Consider the following 21821-nt stretch of genomic DNA (forward strand, 5'->3'; position numbering starts at 1 on the left):
CTGAGCTTTCAGATGAGACTTTTTTTATTTCAGTGTTGAGATAATATGGTACTACAGTTTGGATCTTTTTTTTTTTTTTGAGACAGCCTCCTGGACTTGAACTCATGGCAATCCTCCTGCCTCAGCCTTCTGAGTGCTGGGAATACAGGCGTGTACCACTACACCCAGCTATGGTTTAGATCTTAAATGTCTCCCCAAAACCCATAGCAACTGCCACCTAGCGTTGCTAAGAGGTGCACATGAGATGATACATGGAAAGTATCTGCCCATAAATACCAGACATTCCCATCATCACTGCGTGCAGGTAAGCTGGAAGGCCATGGCATAGGGTGCACAGCTTAGGGCAAGCAGATAGGTGCCCAGAGGAAATCCACAGAGGAAGGGGGGGCGAAGACTTTGGTTCTTAGTACACGCGGTGATGTTGGTTTCCTTTAGAGTTATTCTGTTACCCGTTGCTACACACAGGGACGTTGTGGAGTTATTTTTTCCAAGGTCACTTTTCACTTTAGAAGAACAAATAGGAAAAGAGTTGTGGTTGCTGGATTTCTTGATCAGAGCTTGATATGTGGGGCTTTCGTCTCTCCAGATAGGAAGTTAAGTTCCTGTCGTGTGGTTCTCGAGTTCAGAGTGGAATTTGTGCCTGGAACCAAGCACAGTATACTGTTACCTGGTGTTGGATTGGGTGGGCTAGTGAAAAGGGAGGGTGAAATGATATCTCTTTTCTGTTTTTTTCTTGGCTTCTCTTGCTCTGGATTTGTATTGGATGTTTATGAATGGTGGGTATCTCTGACCTGCTGGCCTATGATGTGAGGAATAGCCCAGGGACAGTGTGTAATATTGGGAAATGTGGGTGGGTGGATGCTTATTGGGTGCAAATGGAATTCCTGGGATGAATGGGTTGGAAACATATTAGAATTACTGGGGGCTGGGGATTTAGCTCAGCGGCAAAAGCGCCTGCCTGGCAAGCGCAAGGTCGTGGGTTCGGTTCCCGGTACCGGAGAAAAACCAAAAAAAAAAAAAAGAATTACTGACCCTGGAGTCTAAACCGGAAGGTTACTTCCTGACTGTTGAGGGTGGTGGAGGGATGGCTGGACCGATGAGCCAGGAACTCCCTGGGGATTGTCCTGTGTTGAAATCCCATATTTCTTGGGCATTTGGGTGGAAATAAAATTAGGCTTGACTCTGTCTCCTTGTGCAGTGAGCCCAGGAAGGCTTGCCTCCTCTGTCCCACTTCTTGATAATGGTAACTCAGTTACCCTCACATTTATTTAGTCAGTAGTGGAATACATCCTTCTCTTACTATTAATTGAGCATTTACTGTGAGCCAGGCACTGCACACTGGGAAAGCAGCTACACAGAAAGCAGCTAAAGATCCCCACCCTTGTGGAACTTCTGTTTTAGTGGGAAGAACTGAGCCCAAAATAAAACAATACCTAACATGTTAGAAACTGATGAACTACAAAAAAAAAAAAAAAGAAAAAGAAAAAAAAGAAAGTGATGAACTTGAAAGAGAAAAATCAAGCCGAGAAGGGAGATAGTGCCAGTAAGTGTGGCTTGGGTTTAGAAGGAGCCGGGCAGGGACACCAGCTGCTGTGGAAATCCAGTACAAACTGCCCCAAAAAGGGCTCTTTGTGTGTGGAAGCGCAGGGACAGTCGAACGTTTGGTGTAAAGGGCAATAGATTTGTCAGAAAAATGAACCCAGAGTTATCACAAAGCCAGGACCTTGAGGGAGTTTGGTGCCCTGGGAGTTGCCAGGACAGGAGTGTCCGAGAATGCGGAGCACACAGGTGGTTTCTGTCACTGCCCGTGACGGTCACCGCCTTGACGTGTGCGGGGTGAGATACATGGTGTGTGCTGCTGTATGTGCAGAAAGCTTTTATTTCCTGAGTGCTGGCCTAGGCTGCTTGAAGGGGAACTTGGGGGAGCAGGCAGGATGACTTGTTTATCCCGCTTCTCGGCTCCGCCCTCTGCCCTCCCCTCACTGCCCTTCCAGGGTGACCAGGCTCCAGGGACCTCCCAACATGCTGTGTATTTCTGCGCAGCATCGCTCATTTTTCTGGGCCTGTCCAAGAAAATGTTCTGTCACTGCTTCTGAGTGTGGACACCCAGATTGTTGGGGGTGGATTGGGACAGTGGGACCTTGTTCTGCAGCCATTGTGAAGAGGTTGGTCATGGTTGTACCTCCTGTTTATTTCCACTATGATCCGGGCACCTAGGAAAACATTCCAAGGAAGATTTTATTTTGGGAGCTACTAATAAACGTCGTATGTTAGCTTGCCAGCCTGTTGGCTTTGAGTATGACTTTCATTCAGAAGTCATACCAAGGATGTTTCCTACCACGGTCAGCTAGGAGTACGTACCATCCATCTTTTAAACTTTTTCTGTTTGTTTTTTTGAGACAGAGCTTTGCTCTGCAGTTCATATTGGCCTCAAACTTACTATGTAGCCCAGGCTAGCCTTGAACGTGCGGCCGTCCTCTTGCCTCAGCCTTCTGAGTGCTGGGCTGACAGGCACGCCCGGGCTTCCGTCCTTTAAATTTTGGAAACATGGAACTCGATTTGCACAGCTGATCATCCTGAAGTTTTCACATCTCGGTTTTGTATTTGCCAACCATCCCCAACAGTTTCTTTCTTGGCAGTGCCAGCTTTGGCGCTCCGTGGTCTGTTCTTCGGCACTGGGACTCGGGGTTCTGCCCCCCACGCTGGGCCTGTGTAGGTCCCGGAAGCAGCCTCCGGGGTGGGGGTTCCCTGTTTCAGTTTTAATTGGTTGTGAAATATGAACAGGAAGGCAAACTTATTTTACATCCAACTGCCTCTTTTTGGGGAGAAGTGGCGAATTAAATTTTATGGGAACAGCTGTTCCTCGCAGAATTTGTCGGAAAGTTGATGAGAAGCGAAAACTGGCAATACTCACATCTAAACTCTTCGTTTAAAAAAGAAGCGAGCTGCAAATAAACTAGGGTATTGAAATACGGAAAAAATATTTTTGTAAATATATGTTTGAAAACCTAGGCTCCGTCATTTTATATTTCAGCTTGAGTCTTTCCAAAACAATCCTTCCTCTGATTTGGCAGTGGGAGGCTTTATTTAGTTTAGAAGTTGATACTGATTTGCTGAAAGAGAAACATAACTCAGAAAGAGACCTGCTGAGGGAAATGACTTGAAAAGGAGCAGGACCTTTGCATGGGTTCATCTTCTTCCTCGCACTCTGCCACTGCAGACTTCGCCCACTTGGTGCCTGTCACCCTTTGTCTCTCTGTTCTCTACAGGGATGCCTTCCCTGGCCTGCTATAGTTCTGTCTTTCTCTCTATCTCTGTCTCTATCTCTCTCTGTCTCTCTATCTCTCTCTTTCAGTTCTGGGGAATCAAACCTAGGGCCTTGTGCGTGCGAGCCAAGTGCTATACCACTAAGCTGTATCTCCAACCCTATTTTCAAAACTTTTACTGGGCATAGTGGCACACTCCTGTAAATCCAGTACTTGGGAGGCTGAGGCAGGAGGATTGCTTTGAGTTTGAGGTCAGCCTGGGCTACATAGTGAGTTCAAAGCCAACCTGTACTATATAGCAAGCGCCTGTCTCAAAAACCAAACTTTTATAGCCTCATATAGTTCTTGGTACTTACATTTACTTTGGTAATTCTTTTTTAATTTTTAAAAATTTTCCTTATTTTTTTAATGTTTTGAGATAGGGTCTCACTATGTAGTTCGGGCTGGCCTTGAACTCACTGTGTAGCCCAGATTGGCCTTGAACTCATGATGATCCTCCTGCCTCAGCTTCCTGAATGCTGGGATTACAGGTGTGACTGAAACTGGGTAATTATCCATGAACTCAGTGATATGAGAATGCTTTGTTGCTGTTTTGGTTATTATTGTATCATGGTTGCCTAAAAACCATACCTGGCATGCTGATGCTTGATAAATACTTGTTTCATGAAGGAATTCCAGAGTGGGTTGAAGTTGGGTGGGCACAGCAAGGCCAGTGTGAAGACTGATGCATGAAGTGTCAAGTTCAAATGCACAGGGAGCCAGGCAGCCACAGTAAATACACAGCTGCCCGTGTACAGCCCAAGTTCTGGGCCGGAGCAGATGTTCTCTCCCCTCCTTCCGGGAGGCTGCTGGCTTGGGCCAGGGTAAACTTGAAGCAGAGGAGACCTACAGCATCAGAAGACCAGGGAGGGAACATAGATGCCTTTTGAAGACGGGGAGAGGCAGGATTTGAAAGCACTCAGGAAGAAACATTACGCAGCCGTAGATGTCTCCAGATAGGAAGCTAAGATGCCCAGCATGTCAGAGAGAATGGGGAAGAGACTGGAGGAGAAACAGGGCCAGAGGTAGACCAGAAGGACTCAGGGAGGGGAAGGACTTGCTCTGCTGAGGGGATCGTTTTTCTGAGGCAGTGAGTGAAGGATCCAAGTCTATGAGGTGGGAATGGCAAGCAGTCTTGTCAGAAAACAGGAGGAGGTCATGGCCCATGACAAGACTATGGGGTTGGGGATTCGCCTTGGGGAAGATGCATGCAGTGTGTCATCCTGAAATGCATTTCCCTCGCCACTTTGATCACAGATTTTATTAACAGGTGCAGAGGAAATATTCTTGGAAAGATTGAGGCGAAGCTTTGCCTGCTTTTGCCTTCTGACTTGACAACTCACCAGAAGCCTCAGGCATTTCTGAAATCTTGAATGGAAAGAAGCACTCAAACACCCTGCCAGGAAGGATGTTGGGGAGCTGGGGAGGTCCAGGGGCCCCTGCTTTTTTCTGTATAGCATCTTGTGTCGATGACAACTCTTAAGACTGTGTCACACAGCTTTGATAGCTTTCCGGTCAGTTACCTGTGCCTGAAATGGTTCTAGACCTAACAGATCAGCCATGAAGGAGAAAATACTGTCAAATACTGTCAAACTCAGAGGTGTCTATGGGATGTGTTAGTACTCTATCTGTGTAAGTACTTTTGTAGCTAAAAAATGTCTTTACTTTATCAGGCCCTTGCTATTTTTTTTCTGTCAGTGAATTTCACTCAGGTCTTTTCAGAGCATCTCCTAATAAGTCAACAAATCTATTTCAAATGCGTTTGTTACTAAGCAACGGTTACTAAGAGCTTCTGTAATTAAGATGAATGTTCCAAGGTAATCATGTCCCGACACAGCACCATTTCCCCCATTTTCTGATAATGTGGGAGCTGGATAGAGGGAAGGGAAGAGGACCCTTCTGCCCAGAGGGCGACATCTGCCGTCTCCGATGCATTAGCTGTCCTCTAGCTTATTCCAGACAGCATTTGTGTTTCCGGAATCAGTCCGGCCTTTTTTCTGGTGTGTTTGGAGCGGAGGTTCCAGGCATGCCCAGGTAGCGTGTGTGTCAGAGGCAGGTTGGCTACACAGCTGTGTCACACGAGGGCCACCAGGGACCACCCGGAGGATGTTACACAAGGAGTCAACTTCCTTGCAGTTACATCTGACCTAGATTATGCAGTGATGCAGACCTGTTCTGGACTTTGCTTCCCAATGCAGTTTCTTTTCCTTTTGGTGATTTGCAAAGGAAGACTGAGATGCATTCCTATTCCTCGTGCCTGGCTCATGCAGGCATTTAACAAATGCTCCTCCTTCCCTTCCCCGTCCATTTTGTTCTAGGAGCATGAAGGGGGCTAGGGTTTCCATGGCGACCTGTTGTTGAATGACCTCCTTTCAGACCTGTTGTCCGATGCCCAATGGGCCTGAGCAGCAGTCTGGAAGGCCAAGTGTCACCTAGTAGAGGGCTTGGCTGGGGAAAGGCGATTCCGTCCGGATCAGCCAGCAGTTACTGACTAACCCTCCAGCTGCCTAAAAACTTAGGGTCCCCTTTGCGGTTCACCTCATTGCAGGCAGGAGGGATATCAGCCCCATACCTTGGGCTTGTGATTGGTTAGGTCATGTGTGCTTTGAGCTTTAATCCTCATCCTGTGAACAAGAATGCCTGTGTGGGTTGCCTCAGGGTTATCTGAAGAATTCGATGAGATAGAATAATGGGTGAGATGCTGTGGAAGGTGTCCATATGTTTTTTTTTATTCAACACATATATTGAACTCAGAGGCTCCAGCATGTCAGGCACCTTTCCGGGTTGGTAATAGTCCCTGGCGGTACAAATCAGTGTGTCTTTTTAGTTCTTTGTAATGGCGGTTTTCTATTCTGGAGTCTAGGTGTTGTATCATCGGTCCTGCTGTCCCCCCAACTCATGGGCACTTATAAACAGTGCTGCATTGAACATCTTTGCACACATGACTATTGGATAAGCAAGAGATTTCTAGGAGAGTAGTAGAAGAGATTTTGCTAGGTCGAGGTGCATATTTAATATTTAATTTAATACTAATATTTGGTTGGATACTAGCAGACCCCTCGCTAACAGGTGAAAGTAACCCACTTTCCCAAACAACATTATGAGAATATCTTTCTTTCCATACTTTTTCTGATCTTTCAAATTTTATCAGTCTCTCCGAGGAAAAGCAGTGTCAGGTGATTGTATTTTTAACTCTTTGCTTTAGTAGTGAGGGTCTTTTCATGGTTTTGGCCATGGTTTTGACTGCCTCTCTGATTAGCTTTTTTTATCTACCTCTTTTTCTCCTAGTCAGTAGGTCCCCATTAGTTTAAAGAGACTTTTTATATGTTTAAAACGTATTTACATTCTTTTCCGTTGCAGAGGAAATGAGGGGCACATGATTTAAACAGCTGCTTATGGACCACCTGCTGTTAACCATGGGACCTGGCCTGAGCCTGGCTCTTCCCAGTGCAGCCTGTTTGTCTGAGCAGAGGCTCACCTGGGAGGCCGAGCAGCTAGGGAGTGGTGGGTCCCCCGTGGGGCACTTTGGAGGTCTGGCGGCAGCACAAGGGAGGACGCTGGGTCATGCCAGGGGAGTGGCCCTAATGCAGTCCCTCCTGGTGTTAGCAGCTGTCTGAGACTGACTTGTAGGAGTTACCTACTCCTGGGAAAAAGCGCACTGCCTGGGGACAGAGGGTTGTGACTACGCCTTTGTTCCTTAGAGGGTGGAGACAAAGGCAAAGGCAGAGAAGTGCCGGTCTCTGCAGGGGGCCACCTTTCTGTCTTGCAAGGGCACGGGGATGTGCAGCTGCCTCTGCAGGGCACACTGGAGAATGTTCTGTCCCTGATGTCACAGCAGAAGCAGTTGCGGGTCCTCTCCTTGGCTGAGTTTCCGGCCGTACCTTATTTGAGTAATCATAATTTATGATGGAATAATTACCATTTTAATTTTCTGTATAAATGAGTAAACTAGAGGAAAACTGTTTTATTTTTTTTTCTTTTGGCCTTACTTTAAGTTTTTTGTCTTGTCCTGATCTGATTTTTGATATATGTTCAAGTCTGAGCATAGGCATTCATTTATTAAACACTTAGGGAATCTGAGATCCAGGGAAGTGGGGGTTGATTTGCTAAGGTTACTGAGGTTAAAGACTAGAATCTAGGGCTTCCAACCCTGCTAGGACTTTCGATTGTGCTATTTAGTATTTTCTGACATTTGTCTATTCCCATACCCCGCTTCCTTCGCCAAGATTCCTTATCATCCAAATTGGACTGACTGTATTTATTTCATTAAACATTGTGCTAAGTAGTGTTTTAGTTTTTTGAGACAGGGTCTGGCTGTATAGTTCAGGCTGGGTTTGAATTCACCATGTAGCCCAGGCTGGCCTCAAACTTGTGGCGATCCTCTTGCCGCAGCCTCCTGAGTGCTGGGATTACAGGCGTGCACCATTATACCCAGCCTCTTGTTTGACTTCTTTCATTTGTGCATATTTTTCTTGTTGGTACCAGGAATCAAACTCAGGACCTTGCACTTGCTGGGCAAGCGCTGTGCTGCTGAGCTGTATCCCTGACCCATTTGTACATGGTTTTGAAAACCTTTCCTTTCTTAGTTGCATATTTTTCCTATTGCTTGTGCTCAGGGGGCATATGGTAAAGTAATGAAAAAATAAGATAATTGTTATATATTTAAAATGCTGTCATCATATGCATGCACACAAACATCCTTTGTCTCAAATTCACCCCTGTGTGAATTCAAGGTTTCCCATTTTCAGGCATGGGGACATTTGAAATATTCAGAGTAAGTATATTCTCCCATGATTTTTTTATTAGTGCATGTTAGTTACACAGACAGAACAGTGGGTTTTGTCAAGAATTTAGAGGGAGAGGCAGTGGTCATTTCTGGTGGTGCTGGGGATTGTGCCCCAGGGCCTTCCTTCCATGTGGGGGGCAGGTGCTCTGCTGGTGATTATACCTTCCTCCCCCCCTTCCCCAATTTTGATTTTTCAGGGTTGATCGTGTTAGGAAATGTCTTTGTCTGCTGTTGACTCTTGTTTCCTCATGTTCTGTCCTGCGTGCTCTTAGCCACCCTGGCCGAACAGTTTTGCCATGGAGTATAGGTGAGGCAGTCACTAAGTACTGTGTGCTGTCCCACGGTGCTGTCCCATGGTGCCATCAGACGAGTTTGTGTAGCTCCAGAGTTCTGTGTGGCTTGGGTGACCTAGTGGATGGGGCTGGGAGAAGCTAGAAATTTTCAAGACTGTTTGGTTGATCTGTCTGCTCCTGGCCTCAGAGATGGGCTGGGTGTATTTTAAAGTTAGATAGCTGTGTATCAGGAGCACCATAATCGGGAATGCTTGGTGACCATGAGTTGTATTACCAAGGAGAATGCTAAGGAATGATTGTGTCTCAAAGGTCCCTCACTGAAAAGGTCTTTTTCCTGTTACAAAGAGTGATTCAAAGCCCTTACGTCCTGGCCTGGCTGGAGTCACACGTGGGTAGCTGGGGTGCGGTGTGCTCTCCGCCTTGGAGCCCTTGGTATTGGGCCAAGAGGAAGATTTTCTACAAGAGGAGTCTGCTGGGGCTGCTGGGAACGCTGTGTGTGTGGGATAATCATGGACTTGGTACCCTAGTGGGAAAGCCTTTGGGCAGGAACTGGCCATGAACATCGCACATAGTTATATCAGCCCCTTCATCCAAAGAGGAGCGGGAGAGGAGAACTTAACCTCCTGGGGGCTCCACATAGAGGAGAACTTAGCCCCCTCTCTGAATAATGCTTTCTTCGATTTCCAGACTTTTACTAAGAGTGCAAAGTTTTCCTTTTGTGCATTTTATTCAATCTGAGTCTGTTCTCTTAGCTTTATACTTCCAGCACTTAATAATTTCTTTTTTAGTTTTCTACAAAACTGTCAGGGGGTGATTCTTGATGTCAAAGAATGACTTTTAAGGAAAAAACTGTTACTTGAAGTATTAGTTCTTCTTTTAACTTTTATTTTGATACAGTACTAGACATACAGAAAAGTTAAAGGAATAGGAATACACACTTCTCATCCAAATTCTCTGACTGACAGTTTATCACTTTGTCTTTCTATGCCCATTTTTCATAAATCATTGAGATAAGTACACATATTATGTCTCTTTTCTCCTAAACAGTGCCCTATGTATTTCCCAAACAAACAAATGAATTCTTACATAAATGCTATCCAATTTTCAAAATTGGGAAGTTAACAGTGATACTATAGTATCATCTAATCCTGTTTACTTTTGGTACCAGGAATTGAACTCAGGACCTTGTGTTTGCCAGGCAGGCACTTGTGCCACTGAGCTATATCCCTGGCCTTCTAATCCCATTTAGACCCCATTAAGATTTCATGAAATGAAACTGTCATTTTTAGTGAAACAAAATCCCAGATCAATAATTTTCATGTCCCTTGTTCATTTTTAATCTCAGGGTATTCTTTCATTTCATTACAGTGACATTTTTGGAGTATAAACAGATAGTTTTTTTGTTTTGTTTTGTTTTTTCTTTTTGAGACAGGGTCTTGCTCTTGAGTTCAGGTTGGCCCTGAGCTCACTTTGTAGCCCAGGCTGGGTTCAAACTCGCAGTGATACTCCTGCCTCAGCCTCCCAAGTGCTGGGATTACAGGCCTGCGCCACCGCACCCAGCTAACAGGTAGTTTTTGTAGAATAACTTATTTTACATCTATGGAGGTGTACTCGTGATTAGACTGAGGCTATTCATTTTTGGTGAAATTAAAATTAGGTATTAGTTTTAAATTCAGTGGTACTTCAGTTCATAAACTTAATTCGGCAATTTGGTTACAACCAGAATCATGAAACAAATTATGTGGCCAGAATCCTGGAAAGAATTCAGTTCATAAGCCGAGGTATGGCTGTAATATTAATTTTTAATTAATATTAATATATGAAAGTTGGAAAGTAATCTTCATTTTATGTCTTCATTGTACTTTAAATATCTTGTTATTCTACATATAAATCTACAAAGTAATGTATAAAATGACAACAAAGAGATTTGCTTTAATGGTCAATAAATTCAAGTTGAGTAGACTAAATTCCCATGAATTAGTGTAATGTGTAGTTTAAGCACATTTACTGAACTATTTAAAGTCCTATTTGTACATAAATCGATTCAGTCTGCTTCTAGCTCACTTCAAATGCTTGATAAAGCAAACCTGAAGACCTTAGCAACTTTCCCAAGGACTTGGGCAATGCTGGTAAACTAAAAACTAAAACTTATAAGTACAGCAGATTTCTTGTTCTCCTAAACATTTTGATATTGTTTGTAAAACCTTCATATTTTCACCTTTTACTGAATCTCAAGTCTAAAATCAGTTACCACCCTGGCAGGTTCTCAAAGGGGTCAGATTCTCAAACATTCCATATACTGTAAAGCCTGATTTACAAAGATTATTCTGAGCTTCACACAAAACTATTAATACTTTGGCTTTTATTTCCTCAGTGTCTCTATATTTAATTGCCTTCCTTTCCAGGGTTGTTAAGACACATGCTCACCATGAAAGCAAGTCATAGGAGGGGGTGGTCCAGGTTATTATGCTAATTGTTGCAGTAAGTGGGCCAGTAATAGGCACCACTATAGAGTTGTTTATCTGATAGAAATTTGGGGTGAAGGAGGCATATTTCTAGACTTTTTTTGAAATATGGATAGACCCACTTTCTAATTACTATGACAACGTGAGACTAAGCGCTCTAGTTGCTATGGCAACAGCGGTCCACACCTTTCTGATGTGATGGATTTTCAGCTGTGGTCTCCAGGGTGATATTCTCGTCTTTCTTCCATTTGATTTGGATAGACATCCATCCACATCCTCAGGCTGCAAAGGAGTTTCTCTGCTGCTCCACTACATTCTGCATTTCTTTAGCACTTGGCAACATTTTATATAGTCATTGTATTCTGATTGGATTTGACATTTTCTTCCAAAAACCTTTGGCCACAACTCTAAAGCTACATGCTGATCAAAATGTCTTTCTCTAATTTCCTCATGTTATTTCAATTACAGCCTTTAGAGCTTGCCTTAGATTCATAGAGACAGTTCTGCTAGAGCTGTGTAACTGGCTTGTGAAAACTCCCAGGCTGTCCCTGCTCTGGCCATCCAAGAGCTCTGTGTTCAGCTCCTAACTAGAGATGACCGAAGGTGTGTATTCTCTTTAGAATCTTGTTGTTCAGTTGGTCCCAAACAGATCTGAAGGCTAAATCACAACTGTACCGAGAGAAATATAGGAGGAATGGGACGTGTGTGAGCACATCATGAAGTCACAGATAGTGAGTGCTATTTACTGGGATGTGCTATTCTTGTCTGGTGATTTAATTTCATTTTGCTCACCTGGAGTGTCTTGGATAATTGTAGTCACTGTTTCCTTGACAGATACGCTGTCCTGCTCACCTTTGTCTTTTTCTAGTTCTCTTTCTGTAGTGTAGTTAAGTGAAAGGACAGGTTGTGCAATCAGTGGACTTAGGTTAGACTTGCATTCTGTGGGTTACCAGCCGTGTGATCCCAGGCGGGTAACTGAGCCTCTCAGCTTCGTCTGGCTTGCGTGCACCTCACAGAGCCCTCCTAAGGGCCGGAAGAGATGCTGCTCGCCGGGCACATAGCACAGCCCCCGGAACACACAGTGCTCAAAGAATGGTGGAGATTTTCTTTTCACCGGCCACCCTGGTTGCGTTTCTGTCTTCATCTGTCACTTCTGGTCTGCCTCACCTGTCCCTCTGACATCTTGTTGAATCCCAGCTCCCTTTCATCTTTTCTATAAGGCATATATCACTTACACTCACTGTATATTTCCTCTGCTTTGTAATCATGGTAGAGACGTAGTTGACGGCCCATTTATTTTAAAGATTTCTTCTCTTTTTCTCTGGGTGAGCCCCTCAGTTTTACCTTCTGGGCCACACATGTTGAGTTTGGTAGAACCCTAGTCCATTAACTGTGTCCATTTCAGAGGGCCATTGCTTATGTGTCCATCTTGCTTTGATCTTGGGGATTCCCAGCAGCAAATACACACATTTTGCAGGTGTTTATTGCAAATTAGAACCATGCTGTTACCCGGTAATGCAAGAGCTTCTCCAGTTTCCGCTCTCTGAAGAAGCCAGTGTTAGGTTCCTCCCTCCTCTGTTCTGTGTGGTTTTTGTCATCAGATCCGTTAGTAGAGGGACTGGCAAGGAGGAGCTGACTCTTGACTGTTAGAAATCATGATTCCCAGCCAGCACAGAGGTGGGTGCCTATAATCTCAGTGGCCCAGGGGCTGAGACAGGAGGGTCATAAGTTCAAGTCTAGCCTGGGCAACTTAGACCCTGTCTCAAAATAAACAATAAAAAGGGGTGAGAATGTAGCTCAGTGCAAAGCCCCTGGGACCCACTCCCTGTTTCCACCACCAGTGAAACAACCAAACAAAAAAACCCAAGCCAGAAATCATGGTTTCCTTCATGCTCACTGTTCTGGTCCAGGTTTGCAAGGGAAACAATTTAATATAGGACACATAATTTATAGAATTATTTCATCATAGTTACCCAAACAGTCAAATGAGAAAACGGTGCAGAAGATCTGTCCACACACTAGAGACCCAAAGAATCCAGCTGAGGGCCTGGACCCCGCAGCAATGTCCTGAACAAGTCCAATTGGAGCCCTAGAGCCCACGACAATGTGCCGTGCAAGTCTGTATCAAGGATCTGCAGTGGGGAGGCCCAAAGGTCAGTGGTGGAAGCTGGAAAGTCTGCACCAGCGGGATGAAGGATCTGTGCCAGCAGGCTGAGGGGTCTGCCTTGGAGCCAGGAAACCAGCTCAAAGCAAGGACCAGAGCTCCCCAAAGTGAACCACAGCCATCCTCAGTGACAAGGTCCTGAGCTCCTCCCACAATGAGAACAGCCAAGTTCATATCAGGAAAGCCAGTGCGACAAACTTCTCCAGGAGAACCAAGAGCACCAACACTTCCTCTCCAGTTCTGCTTTTATGCTGTTGGCAACAACCCTCAGGTGGGGCCCTCCACACCCAGTACCATGCTGATTCATTCCCGCTGGGTGTTACACGTTACCCTCCAGTTGTCAGTCCACCACACCCACCATGCTTGCCTCATTTCCACTTCTATTTTCATTTTTGCTTAGCTGGTGTCATTTGTAGAGAAGAGGTAGTAGGCTCAGTGATGGGGTGTTGAATAGGTTTCAAAGGCTGAAAACTCAAGGGGGGACATTAGCAGCATTAGCTGTGGGGTTCTTAGACACCGAGTGGAGTAAACTGGATTAGCTCTGTAAACGTCTACTTGTCCAGAGCAAAGCCAGGGTGGCCAAGGCCACTGTCTTACCCTACTCTGCAGAGTTGTAAACAAACACCAGGGCTGTCTGAGTGATGAACCGTGGAGGGGAAGAACACACACAGATAATTTTTGTCATTGAAAACAGCGAAGTTGTTTGGATGACTGTTACATACCTACTCTAATAATGCTAATAATAATGCTGTTTTTGGGTTCTGACATGATTTATTTGATCTCTTACCACATCAACTGCTACTTTTCACATTTAAATTTGCTAATATGTTAAATTATATTGATTTCTTTTCAAATAACGAATCAAACTTGCATTAGCAGAATAAAACCCATTAGATCATGATCCATCTTGTACATTAATAGGCTTCTTTTTGGCTATTGTATCCCTAAAGATTTTTCCATTGATACCTTTGAATGATTTTAGCCTTAAGGATTGCTGTTTATTTATATTTTTTATATATATTTTTGGGACCTGGAATTGAACTCAAGGCTTTGTACTTGCCAAGCAGGCACTGCACCACTGAGCTACATCCCCAGCCCTGCTTTTACTCTTAAAAATAACTACTTATTTAGTACCAGATGTTGGATACTTTGAAAAAGTTGTTTCTTTGAATTCTAGCAACTTGTTGAGAAAACTATATACTTGCATTTTAAGCATCCTAGATATATCCATTTTTGTAAGTATGAGGTCAAGTATATGTCCCAGAGTCACATGACCAGTAGGTGATGGGCTAGGACTTAGACTAGTGATGGCAAACATTTTAGAGCTTTCAATGATAACAGCTGGCTGCAGCATGCGTGCCATAGGTTCGCCACCACTGATTTTAGACCCTTATTCACCTAAGACCGAAGAGTGTGCTTGATCTCTTCCATGCGGGCATGTGCAATGAAGAATTGTGTAATGGCACCTTCGTGGGATTTTTTTTCTCACAAATTAAGGAAATTTTGTGCTGGTAGAGGAAACTATCAGAAAGTACTGATTTAAGGAAGAACCTATAAACTCCAAAACTATTTTTCCATGGATGTTCCTTAATTCTACCAGTCTATGACCCGTTGGAGAAATAACCCATCCATCCTTCTCTAGAAGACTGTCAAGTCCTATCAGCTATTTGTCCTAGGTGCGAATGAATTTAACCAGGTTGTTTCCCTAGCAGCTGTGTGAATGAAAGATTTGATGCTTGGGGGAGGAGAACTTGAAGGTGATTTGGGACACAGAGATCCCTTCAGAATGGGCTGGGTCTGGGTGAATGTTGTCCAGCCACAGGGCAACAAATGACAGAGCTCTTGAGGCTGAGACAGGGCAGGGATAGGAAGGAGGAGGGGAAGGCTGAGGAGACAAGCTAACCTCTCTTCTGATCTGTGGAACCCGAGGGTTGCTGATACCAGAGTCTTCCCCCAGCCCTGGCTTGTGCTGAGGGTAAAGGTTTGGAATAAGCCGTAGCCAAGACATCAGTCCTTGGGAATCAGTATTCACGAGATGTATTTTTTGCATTCCTAAAAAATGAAGAGGCTGTGATCTAGAAGTTATGGGGGAGCCCCAGGAACATGGATTTCATGTCTCACTAGGCGGTTCTTATGTGGATGGTTTGAGCACCCAACTTTGGAAACCTTTGAGTGGGACTACGAGTGGGCCTTTTTAGGCAAGTCTCCCAGCCAACCTAGAATATGTGATCAGTGGCTTCTGTGAGGGTATAGAAGCACAGGCTGAGTAACACTAGTGCTTGAATGAAAGAAGACATTCCCCTCTTGAAGGGCTCTGTTTAATCTAGCCACCAGAGCTCTTTAAGGCCTCCAGAGGGCTGTCGCAGGGAGAGCTGCCCTCACCTTCCGTACCTCTTTGCTCATTTCTGGCTTTCTCTTATCTCGGCCCGGTGTGGGAGACACTGGAGGAGGAGAGGCCAGCAGCAGAGAGCCAGGGGCAGAAGAGTGCCCACCGAGAACACAGAACTTTCAGACCTAGAGGTGGGAGAGTCGCAGGCAGGCCGAGGTGCCTGGCCACCCTCCCTGCCCAGAAGCCCTTGTTGTGGAGGCTGTAACTGACCCCTCCCCTGTGGAAGGGCTGTGCCATGATGTCCCGGGCCCCTGCTGTGGCTCCATGTGATGTTGGCTGTGACTCTTGGTGCTGTTCCTTTCTTCTACAGAAAAACACTCTTTGGGGTTTGGTTTCATTGGCTCATTTCCTGAAGCTACAGGAGGCTGAACGTAGGCGTCGCCTCACCTGGCCTGAGAAGTGAGTCTTCTGCTGTCTGCTGAATAGTGGTGTGGCAAGAGTCATCCTTAGTGTCTTGGGAGGGCAGGGGTGGAGGAGCACCAGGGAAAGGGCTGTGGGAGGAGTCTCACAGCATGCTGTGGCTTTCCTGGGAGACCCTAGTATGTTCTTACCGAGTTCAGTTTGGAAGAGGAAAGTGTGTTTTCTTAGGGAAAGCGGATTCTGAGGGTGGAGCTCAGGCTGTTTTCTCTCAGCCTGGGCTCCGGGGTGAAATTGGGCCGTTACAGACACAGCTCTGTTTGCACTCCAGTGACTCACACGAGATGCACAGGGAGGAAACGAGTGAGTGCCTGGAACTGGACTCGGTAGCCCTCAGCTGAGGGTAGCCCCGGCGAAGGACCAAGTGGAATCTTCACATTTTTAGCATAAAACACTCCAGTGTGGGTGACATGTGTGTACACACAGATAACAAACAGGATCAGAAAAGATTTATTTATTGATTTTTTGGACCTAGCATGGGACCCACGCTCTTACACATGCTAGGCAAGCGCTTTCCACTAAGCTACTCCCTCCACCCGCCCCGCAGCCCTGAATGGAGCTGGTGAAGGGGATTCTGAAGACTGTGTTAAGCCGAAGCAGCACTGGAGTGTAAGCGTATTGTACCCAGATGAAAGGAGAACAACAAATCCTGGTGTTTGTCAGAACTCAGTCATCATCCTATACGTGATTTGATCCCAGAAGGTTTCCCTATCTAATTATATTTGGAATATGCTAATATTAAAAGTAATTTGCAATTGCTAAACATACACTAATTGATGAGATAGTGGCGAAGGGTGGAAGGAAAATGTTCCAGAGGCTGTCTAGCTGGTAGGAAATCACTTTCGAGTGTCAAATTTTTTCTATCTCAGTGGACACTGACGGTATAAAGGACAGTCCTTGGAAGGGAAACTGAAAGTTGTAGATGATGTTGGTTTACTAAAACTTAGGAAACGTGCAGGAAATTGTGGGGAAAAAGATAAAAACAAGACAGAATTAATCCTGTCTCCTGGCTCTAGCATTAAAAAGCATCTCTCTGCCCCCCACCCCCCGGTACCGGGAATCGAACTCACGACCGTATGCTTGCCAGGCAGGCGCTGTGCTGCTGAGCTAAATCCCCAGCCCTAAAGAGCATTTCTAATACTGTTGCTAAATGACCTGGAAACAAAAGCCCTATAGAGAAAGAATCTAGAGAATCCAGCACTACTTGATGAGTTTAATTTTTTTTTTTTTTTTTTTTTGTGGCATGGAAAGTTTGGCACCTGGATTTGTCTTAGGGACATGTACAGGGCCGTGGAAATAAAAACAGAGTGAGTTTCTCTCCATTCCCACGGCACGCTATCAACATGGCGGATGTCTCTAAAACCCACCAGTCTTTCTGTCAGAATGGTGCAAGCACTGTCCCACACAGGGACGTGATACAAGAAGGCAGGGATTCTCTGTGGACCCAGGGAAAGTGGCAGGATGGCAGGAAGCAGAGTGGGTATGGTGGGCAGGCTAATCTGCGTTCCTGGGAAAAGGCTAAAACTCCGAAAACGAATATGCTGAGGTTGGCTGTGTTGAACCTAACTGCAGATCTGAGGGAGTGCTGGCTGTGAGGAGACATCGCATTCTGAACTGGAAGAAGGCGAGAGGGGAAAGGGCTGCGTGATCCTGTGCTGAGACTCATCTTGTTTTATTATGAAGACAATAACATCTTGAGATGACTTGCATACAGGACAGAGGTGACTGTGACCATCAAGCTCTGGATTCAAGGAAACTTCCTGGGGGAATTAGAGATGTTGTCATAGTAACCATGTCACCTGTCCAAGCTCCATGCTTCTGTTATGTTGAGCTGTATATTTCTTTGGAAACTGTAGCCTTAGGATTAATGTGATGCCATCTTTACTGATTATAATAGCTAACATGTGCTGGGTGTTCACATTGTGCCACGCATGGTTCTGAGTGCTCAAGTGCCTTATATTAACTCACAGAAATCTTAGAAATCTGTGAAGATGCTCTCGTTTGTCTCTTCCCCCTTTTAAGACGAGGATCTGATGCACAGAGAGAACAATCTGATTCTAAGTTGCATGGCTTGAAAATGGTAGAAATAATGTATAATATGCCTTTAGAATGTATGTTCTCACCACCACCTGTGTGTTGATCCCCGTGGACTGGGGACCATAGAAAATTTATAACAGTTACGTCTTACCCACAGCATACAGGCTCCACTGAGCTTCACCTCCTAGGACAGAGTATTTTCCCCTTTCAGGTTTCACCAGTGATTTCATTTTGTCAAATTCCCTGCGCTTTGACTGAGATAGTTTGGAGCTTTTCAATAACAGAGAAAGTGTCACTAAAAGACAGCTGGCCAACGAATGAAGTTTTGAGCAAATAAAAATTAGCTCAAAACAGATCAGATATTTAAATGTAAAAGCTAAAATCATAGAACTTTAGGAAAAAAACAGAGGCATAAGTTGTTGTGACTTTGGTTTAGGCAGTGGTTATGTGTGACACAAAAGGCAAAAAAAAAGAAAAACAAACAAAAAAATAGACTTCATTCAAATTAAAAGCACCCACCCTTCAAGGAACATTCTCAAGAAAGTGAAAATACTACCCGTGGTATGCAAAAACATTTTGCAAATTGTGTATTTGATGAAGGACTTGCTTCCCAAATAGATAAAAGATTTTTTAAGAATTAAAGGACAGGGTCAGGGATGTAGCTCAGCAGCACAGTGCCTGCCTGGCAAGCTCAAGGTCCTGAGTTCGATTCCCAGTACCAAAAAAAAAAAAAAGAAAAAAAAAGAAAGAATTAAAGGACAGATAACCCAGCTGAAAACAGGCAAAGGATTTGGACAGTTCTTACAAGAAGATACACAGGGGGACACATTTAAAAAGCATCTTTATGTAGAGAAAATGCAAATCAAAACCACAGTGAGGTACTGCCTCACAGCTAGGATACAATAAAAAGATGGATAACAATAAATGTTGGTGAGAACATGGAGAAACCAGAACCCTTGAATATTGCTGGGAGGAATGTAAAATGTTGCAGCTGATTTAAAAAATGGTGTGGTAGTTCCTTAAAAATAAATGCAGCATAGAATTATCATATGATCCCGCAGTCCTACTCTTTGCTATATACTCATTAAAACTGAAAATATAGCCATGCAAAATCTTGTACATGAGTACTCATAGCAGTGTTACACACGGTAGCTACAGTAAAAATGGAAACAAGTCCCTAAAGATGGTATTTCTGTGTAATGGAACATTATTCATTCCTAGAAAGGAATGAAGTACTGGTACGTGCTATAGTATGATAAACCTTGAAGACATTAAGCTACATGAAAGACACCAGATGCTGAGGGCCTGTATAGCATACGAATTCACTGATGTGATGTGTCTAGGACAGGCACATCCATAGAGACAGAAAGCACATTAGTGGTTGCCAGGGGCCCTTGGAGAGGCAGGAGAATGAAGAGTGTCAGCTAGTGGATTTCCTTTTGGGTGGTGAAAATGTCCCTTACATAGGGATGGTGGCCACACAACTTTGAAAATATACTAGAACCCACTGAATTATATACTTTAAAAAGAAGAAGTGCATAGAGACTCTGTTTTTTAAAGAGTACATACATAGGTGTATGTACACATGTCAGATAACTGGAAAAGGAAGGCTCACCTTCCCTTCTAGAAAAGGCAGGAAACAGCCGCCTTTTCTTTGATCATTCCAAAGATACAACATCAGGAAATCTTACCACCTTCATTTTGGGGACAGATAACCCAGCTTCTTATCCGGTGAGCTTTCTTTTCTCAAACTTTCTGGCTGGAAGAAATGATGACTCTAGTGAGGAGGAAAAAGATGGTGTTTCTGTTTGAATCTTTTTTTTGGTCTGTTTTGTTTTTTGAGACAGGGTCTCACTCTGTAGTTCAAGTTGGCTTTGAATTTACTGTGTGACAGCCTGGGCTGTCCCTGAACTTGCAGCAACCCTCCTGCCTCAGCCTCCCGAGTGCTGGGATTACAGGTGCATGCCACCACACCTGGCCACTGTGAGGTCAGTGTTTTATTCATCATGAGGCCCCAAATGTATTGCAAAGTAGCACTGTGGGCTGTTGTCTCTTTCCACACTTTCTTTATTGGTTTTGTGCTGTGCTGTGCTTTTCTCTGGCTGTGTTATGTTTTGGTTTTACTTTGTCACTTCCATGTTTTTATTTTCAGAGAGAAAACACTCACAGTGAGGCATAGTACAGGTCCACCGAGACCCGATAGTGGAGGATACATGCTATCTTAGTTGCTGTCTGGTTTTAGTGTTAAGAGGATGCTGGTCTCATGGTAGGAGGTGGGAAATACGCCTTCAGCTTTTATACTCTGAAAGAGATTGTAGAAAATTGATATCATCTCCTTTTTAAATGTTTGATAGAATTTTCCAGTGAACACATTTAGCCTTGTGATTCCTGTTTTGAAAGGGTTACGAATGATTGATTCACTTTCTTTAGTAGATACAGGCCTATTCAGGTTGTTTGTATAGGTCTGGAAAAACTACTTCATTAGGGTTCAGGCTGGGTCTTTGAATAAAGTGACACCGATTAACAGCAGGAAAGCACACATATTTATTTAGAAGCTTTACATGGCATAGGAACCCGAAGGAAATGAAGATTTGAAGAAGAATTATTCTGCCTTATGTACTGGATTGAACAACGAGTAGCTGTGAAGAAGCAGCTAGAAGGCTTAAACGATAAGGTGTATTTCAACAGTCTGTACAGAATTCTCTCAGCTTTGGCTTCTCATCCTTGAAGGGAAAGATATCACGTCTTTCAAGTATATATAAGGAGGGCCTTTTACTTGGGAATTTTATTTTCTGCTTTTAAGAAACAGTACAAAGGTCCAAGTGATCTTTCTGTATTTGCTGTTTTTCAAGATTGTATCTTTCAAGGAATTGGTTGGTTTGATGCAGGTTATGAAATTAGTGGGCATAGGATTGTTTATAGCATTCTCTTACTGCCCTTTTACTGTCTGTTGCATCTGTAGTGATGGCCCCTCTTCGTTTCTGATAGTCATAATTTGTATCTCTTTTCCTTTTTAGCCTAGCTAGAGATTTACTGATTGCATTGACCTTTTCAAAGAACTAGTTTTGGTTTCATTGATTTTTTTTTTCTCTTTTGGTTTCTTGTTTTCAATTTCACTTATTTTCTCTCTTGTTTTAATCATTTCTTTTCTTTTGCTTATCTGGTATGTACTTGGCCTTTCTCTTTTACTAGTTTCCTAAAGGAGAAAGTAAAGCAATTTTAGATCTTTCTTCTTTTCTAATATATGCATTCAGTACTATAAATTCACTTCTAAGCACTGCTTTCATTATGTCCACAATTTTGGTAAGTTGTGTTTTCATTTGGTTCAAAATATAATTTCCCTTGAGATTTCTTCTTTGACTTTGGTGTTATTTCTAAATATGTCACTTAATCACTACATATTTTGGGATTTTGCAGTTATGTTTATGTTACTGATTTCTAGTTTAATCCCATTATAGTCTGAGAGCAGACATTGTATGATTTCTGTTCTTTTAAATTAGTTAAGGTGTGTTTAATATGGTCTCTCTTGGTAAATGAGAAGAGCGTATTCTGTGCTTGAAGGAAGTAGTCTGTAGATGTCCATGATACCGGCTGATTGTGTTAATTTTCTGCCTTCTGAGTTTGTCCATTTCAGACAAGTGGCTTCAGGTATCCAACTACAATAGTGAATTCATCTGTTGGAATTGTAGTTCTGTCAATTTTTGTTTAACAAACTTTGATTTCTGTTATTAAATACATGCGCCTTTAGGACTGAAGGGATTCTGGAAGAATTCACCCCATACTGACTTACCTAACTGTGACAACTTTCCTTACTTTTAAGTCTGCCATGGTCTGAAACTACCATAGTTATTCCTGCTTTCTTTTGGTTAGTTTTAGCACATTATATTTACTTTTAACCTATATGTGTCATTATGTTTATTTAATTAAATTTAATTAATTAATTTATTATTTATTTGAGACAGGAT

General features: G+C 43.6%; 1 protein-coding gene across 1 annotated transcript in view; it reads left to right on the forward strand.

The window, feature by feature from the left end:
- The first annotated feature begins 1773 nt into the window (after positions 1-1773).
- The window catches only part of LOC102013638 (chromosome unknown open reading frame, human C10orf113), a 23192-nt gene continuing 3144 nt past the window's right edge, over positions 1774-21821 (forward strand). Inside the window, exon 1 of the mRNA XM_005387236.1 lies at positions 1774-1836. Coding sequence (XP_005387293.1) covers positions 1774-1836 — 63 coding nt within the window. The remainder of the gene's footprint in view (positions 1837-21821) is intronic.

Source organism: Chinchilla lanigera, unplaced genomic scaffold (assembly GCF_000276665.1).
Source record: "Chinchilla lanigera isolate Chin_1 unplaced genomic scaffold, ChiLan1.0 scaffold00028, whole genome shotgun sequence".
Lineage (NCBI taxonomy): Eukaryota > Metazoa > Chordata > Mammalia > Rodentia > Chinchillidae > Chinchilla > Chinchilla lanigera.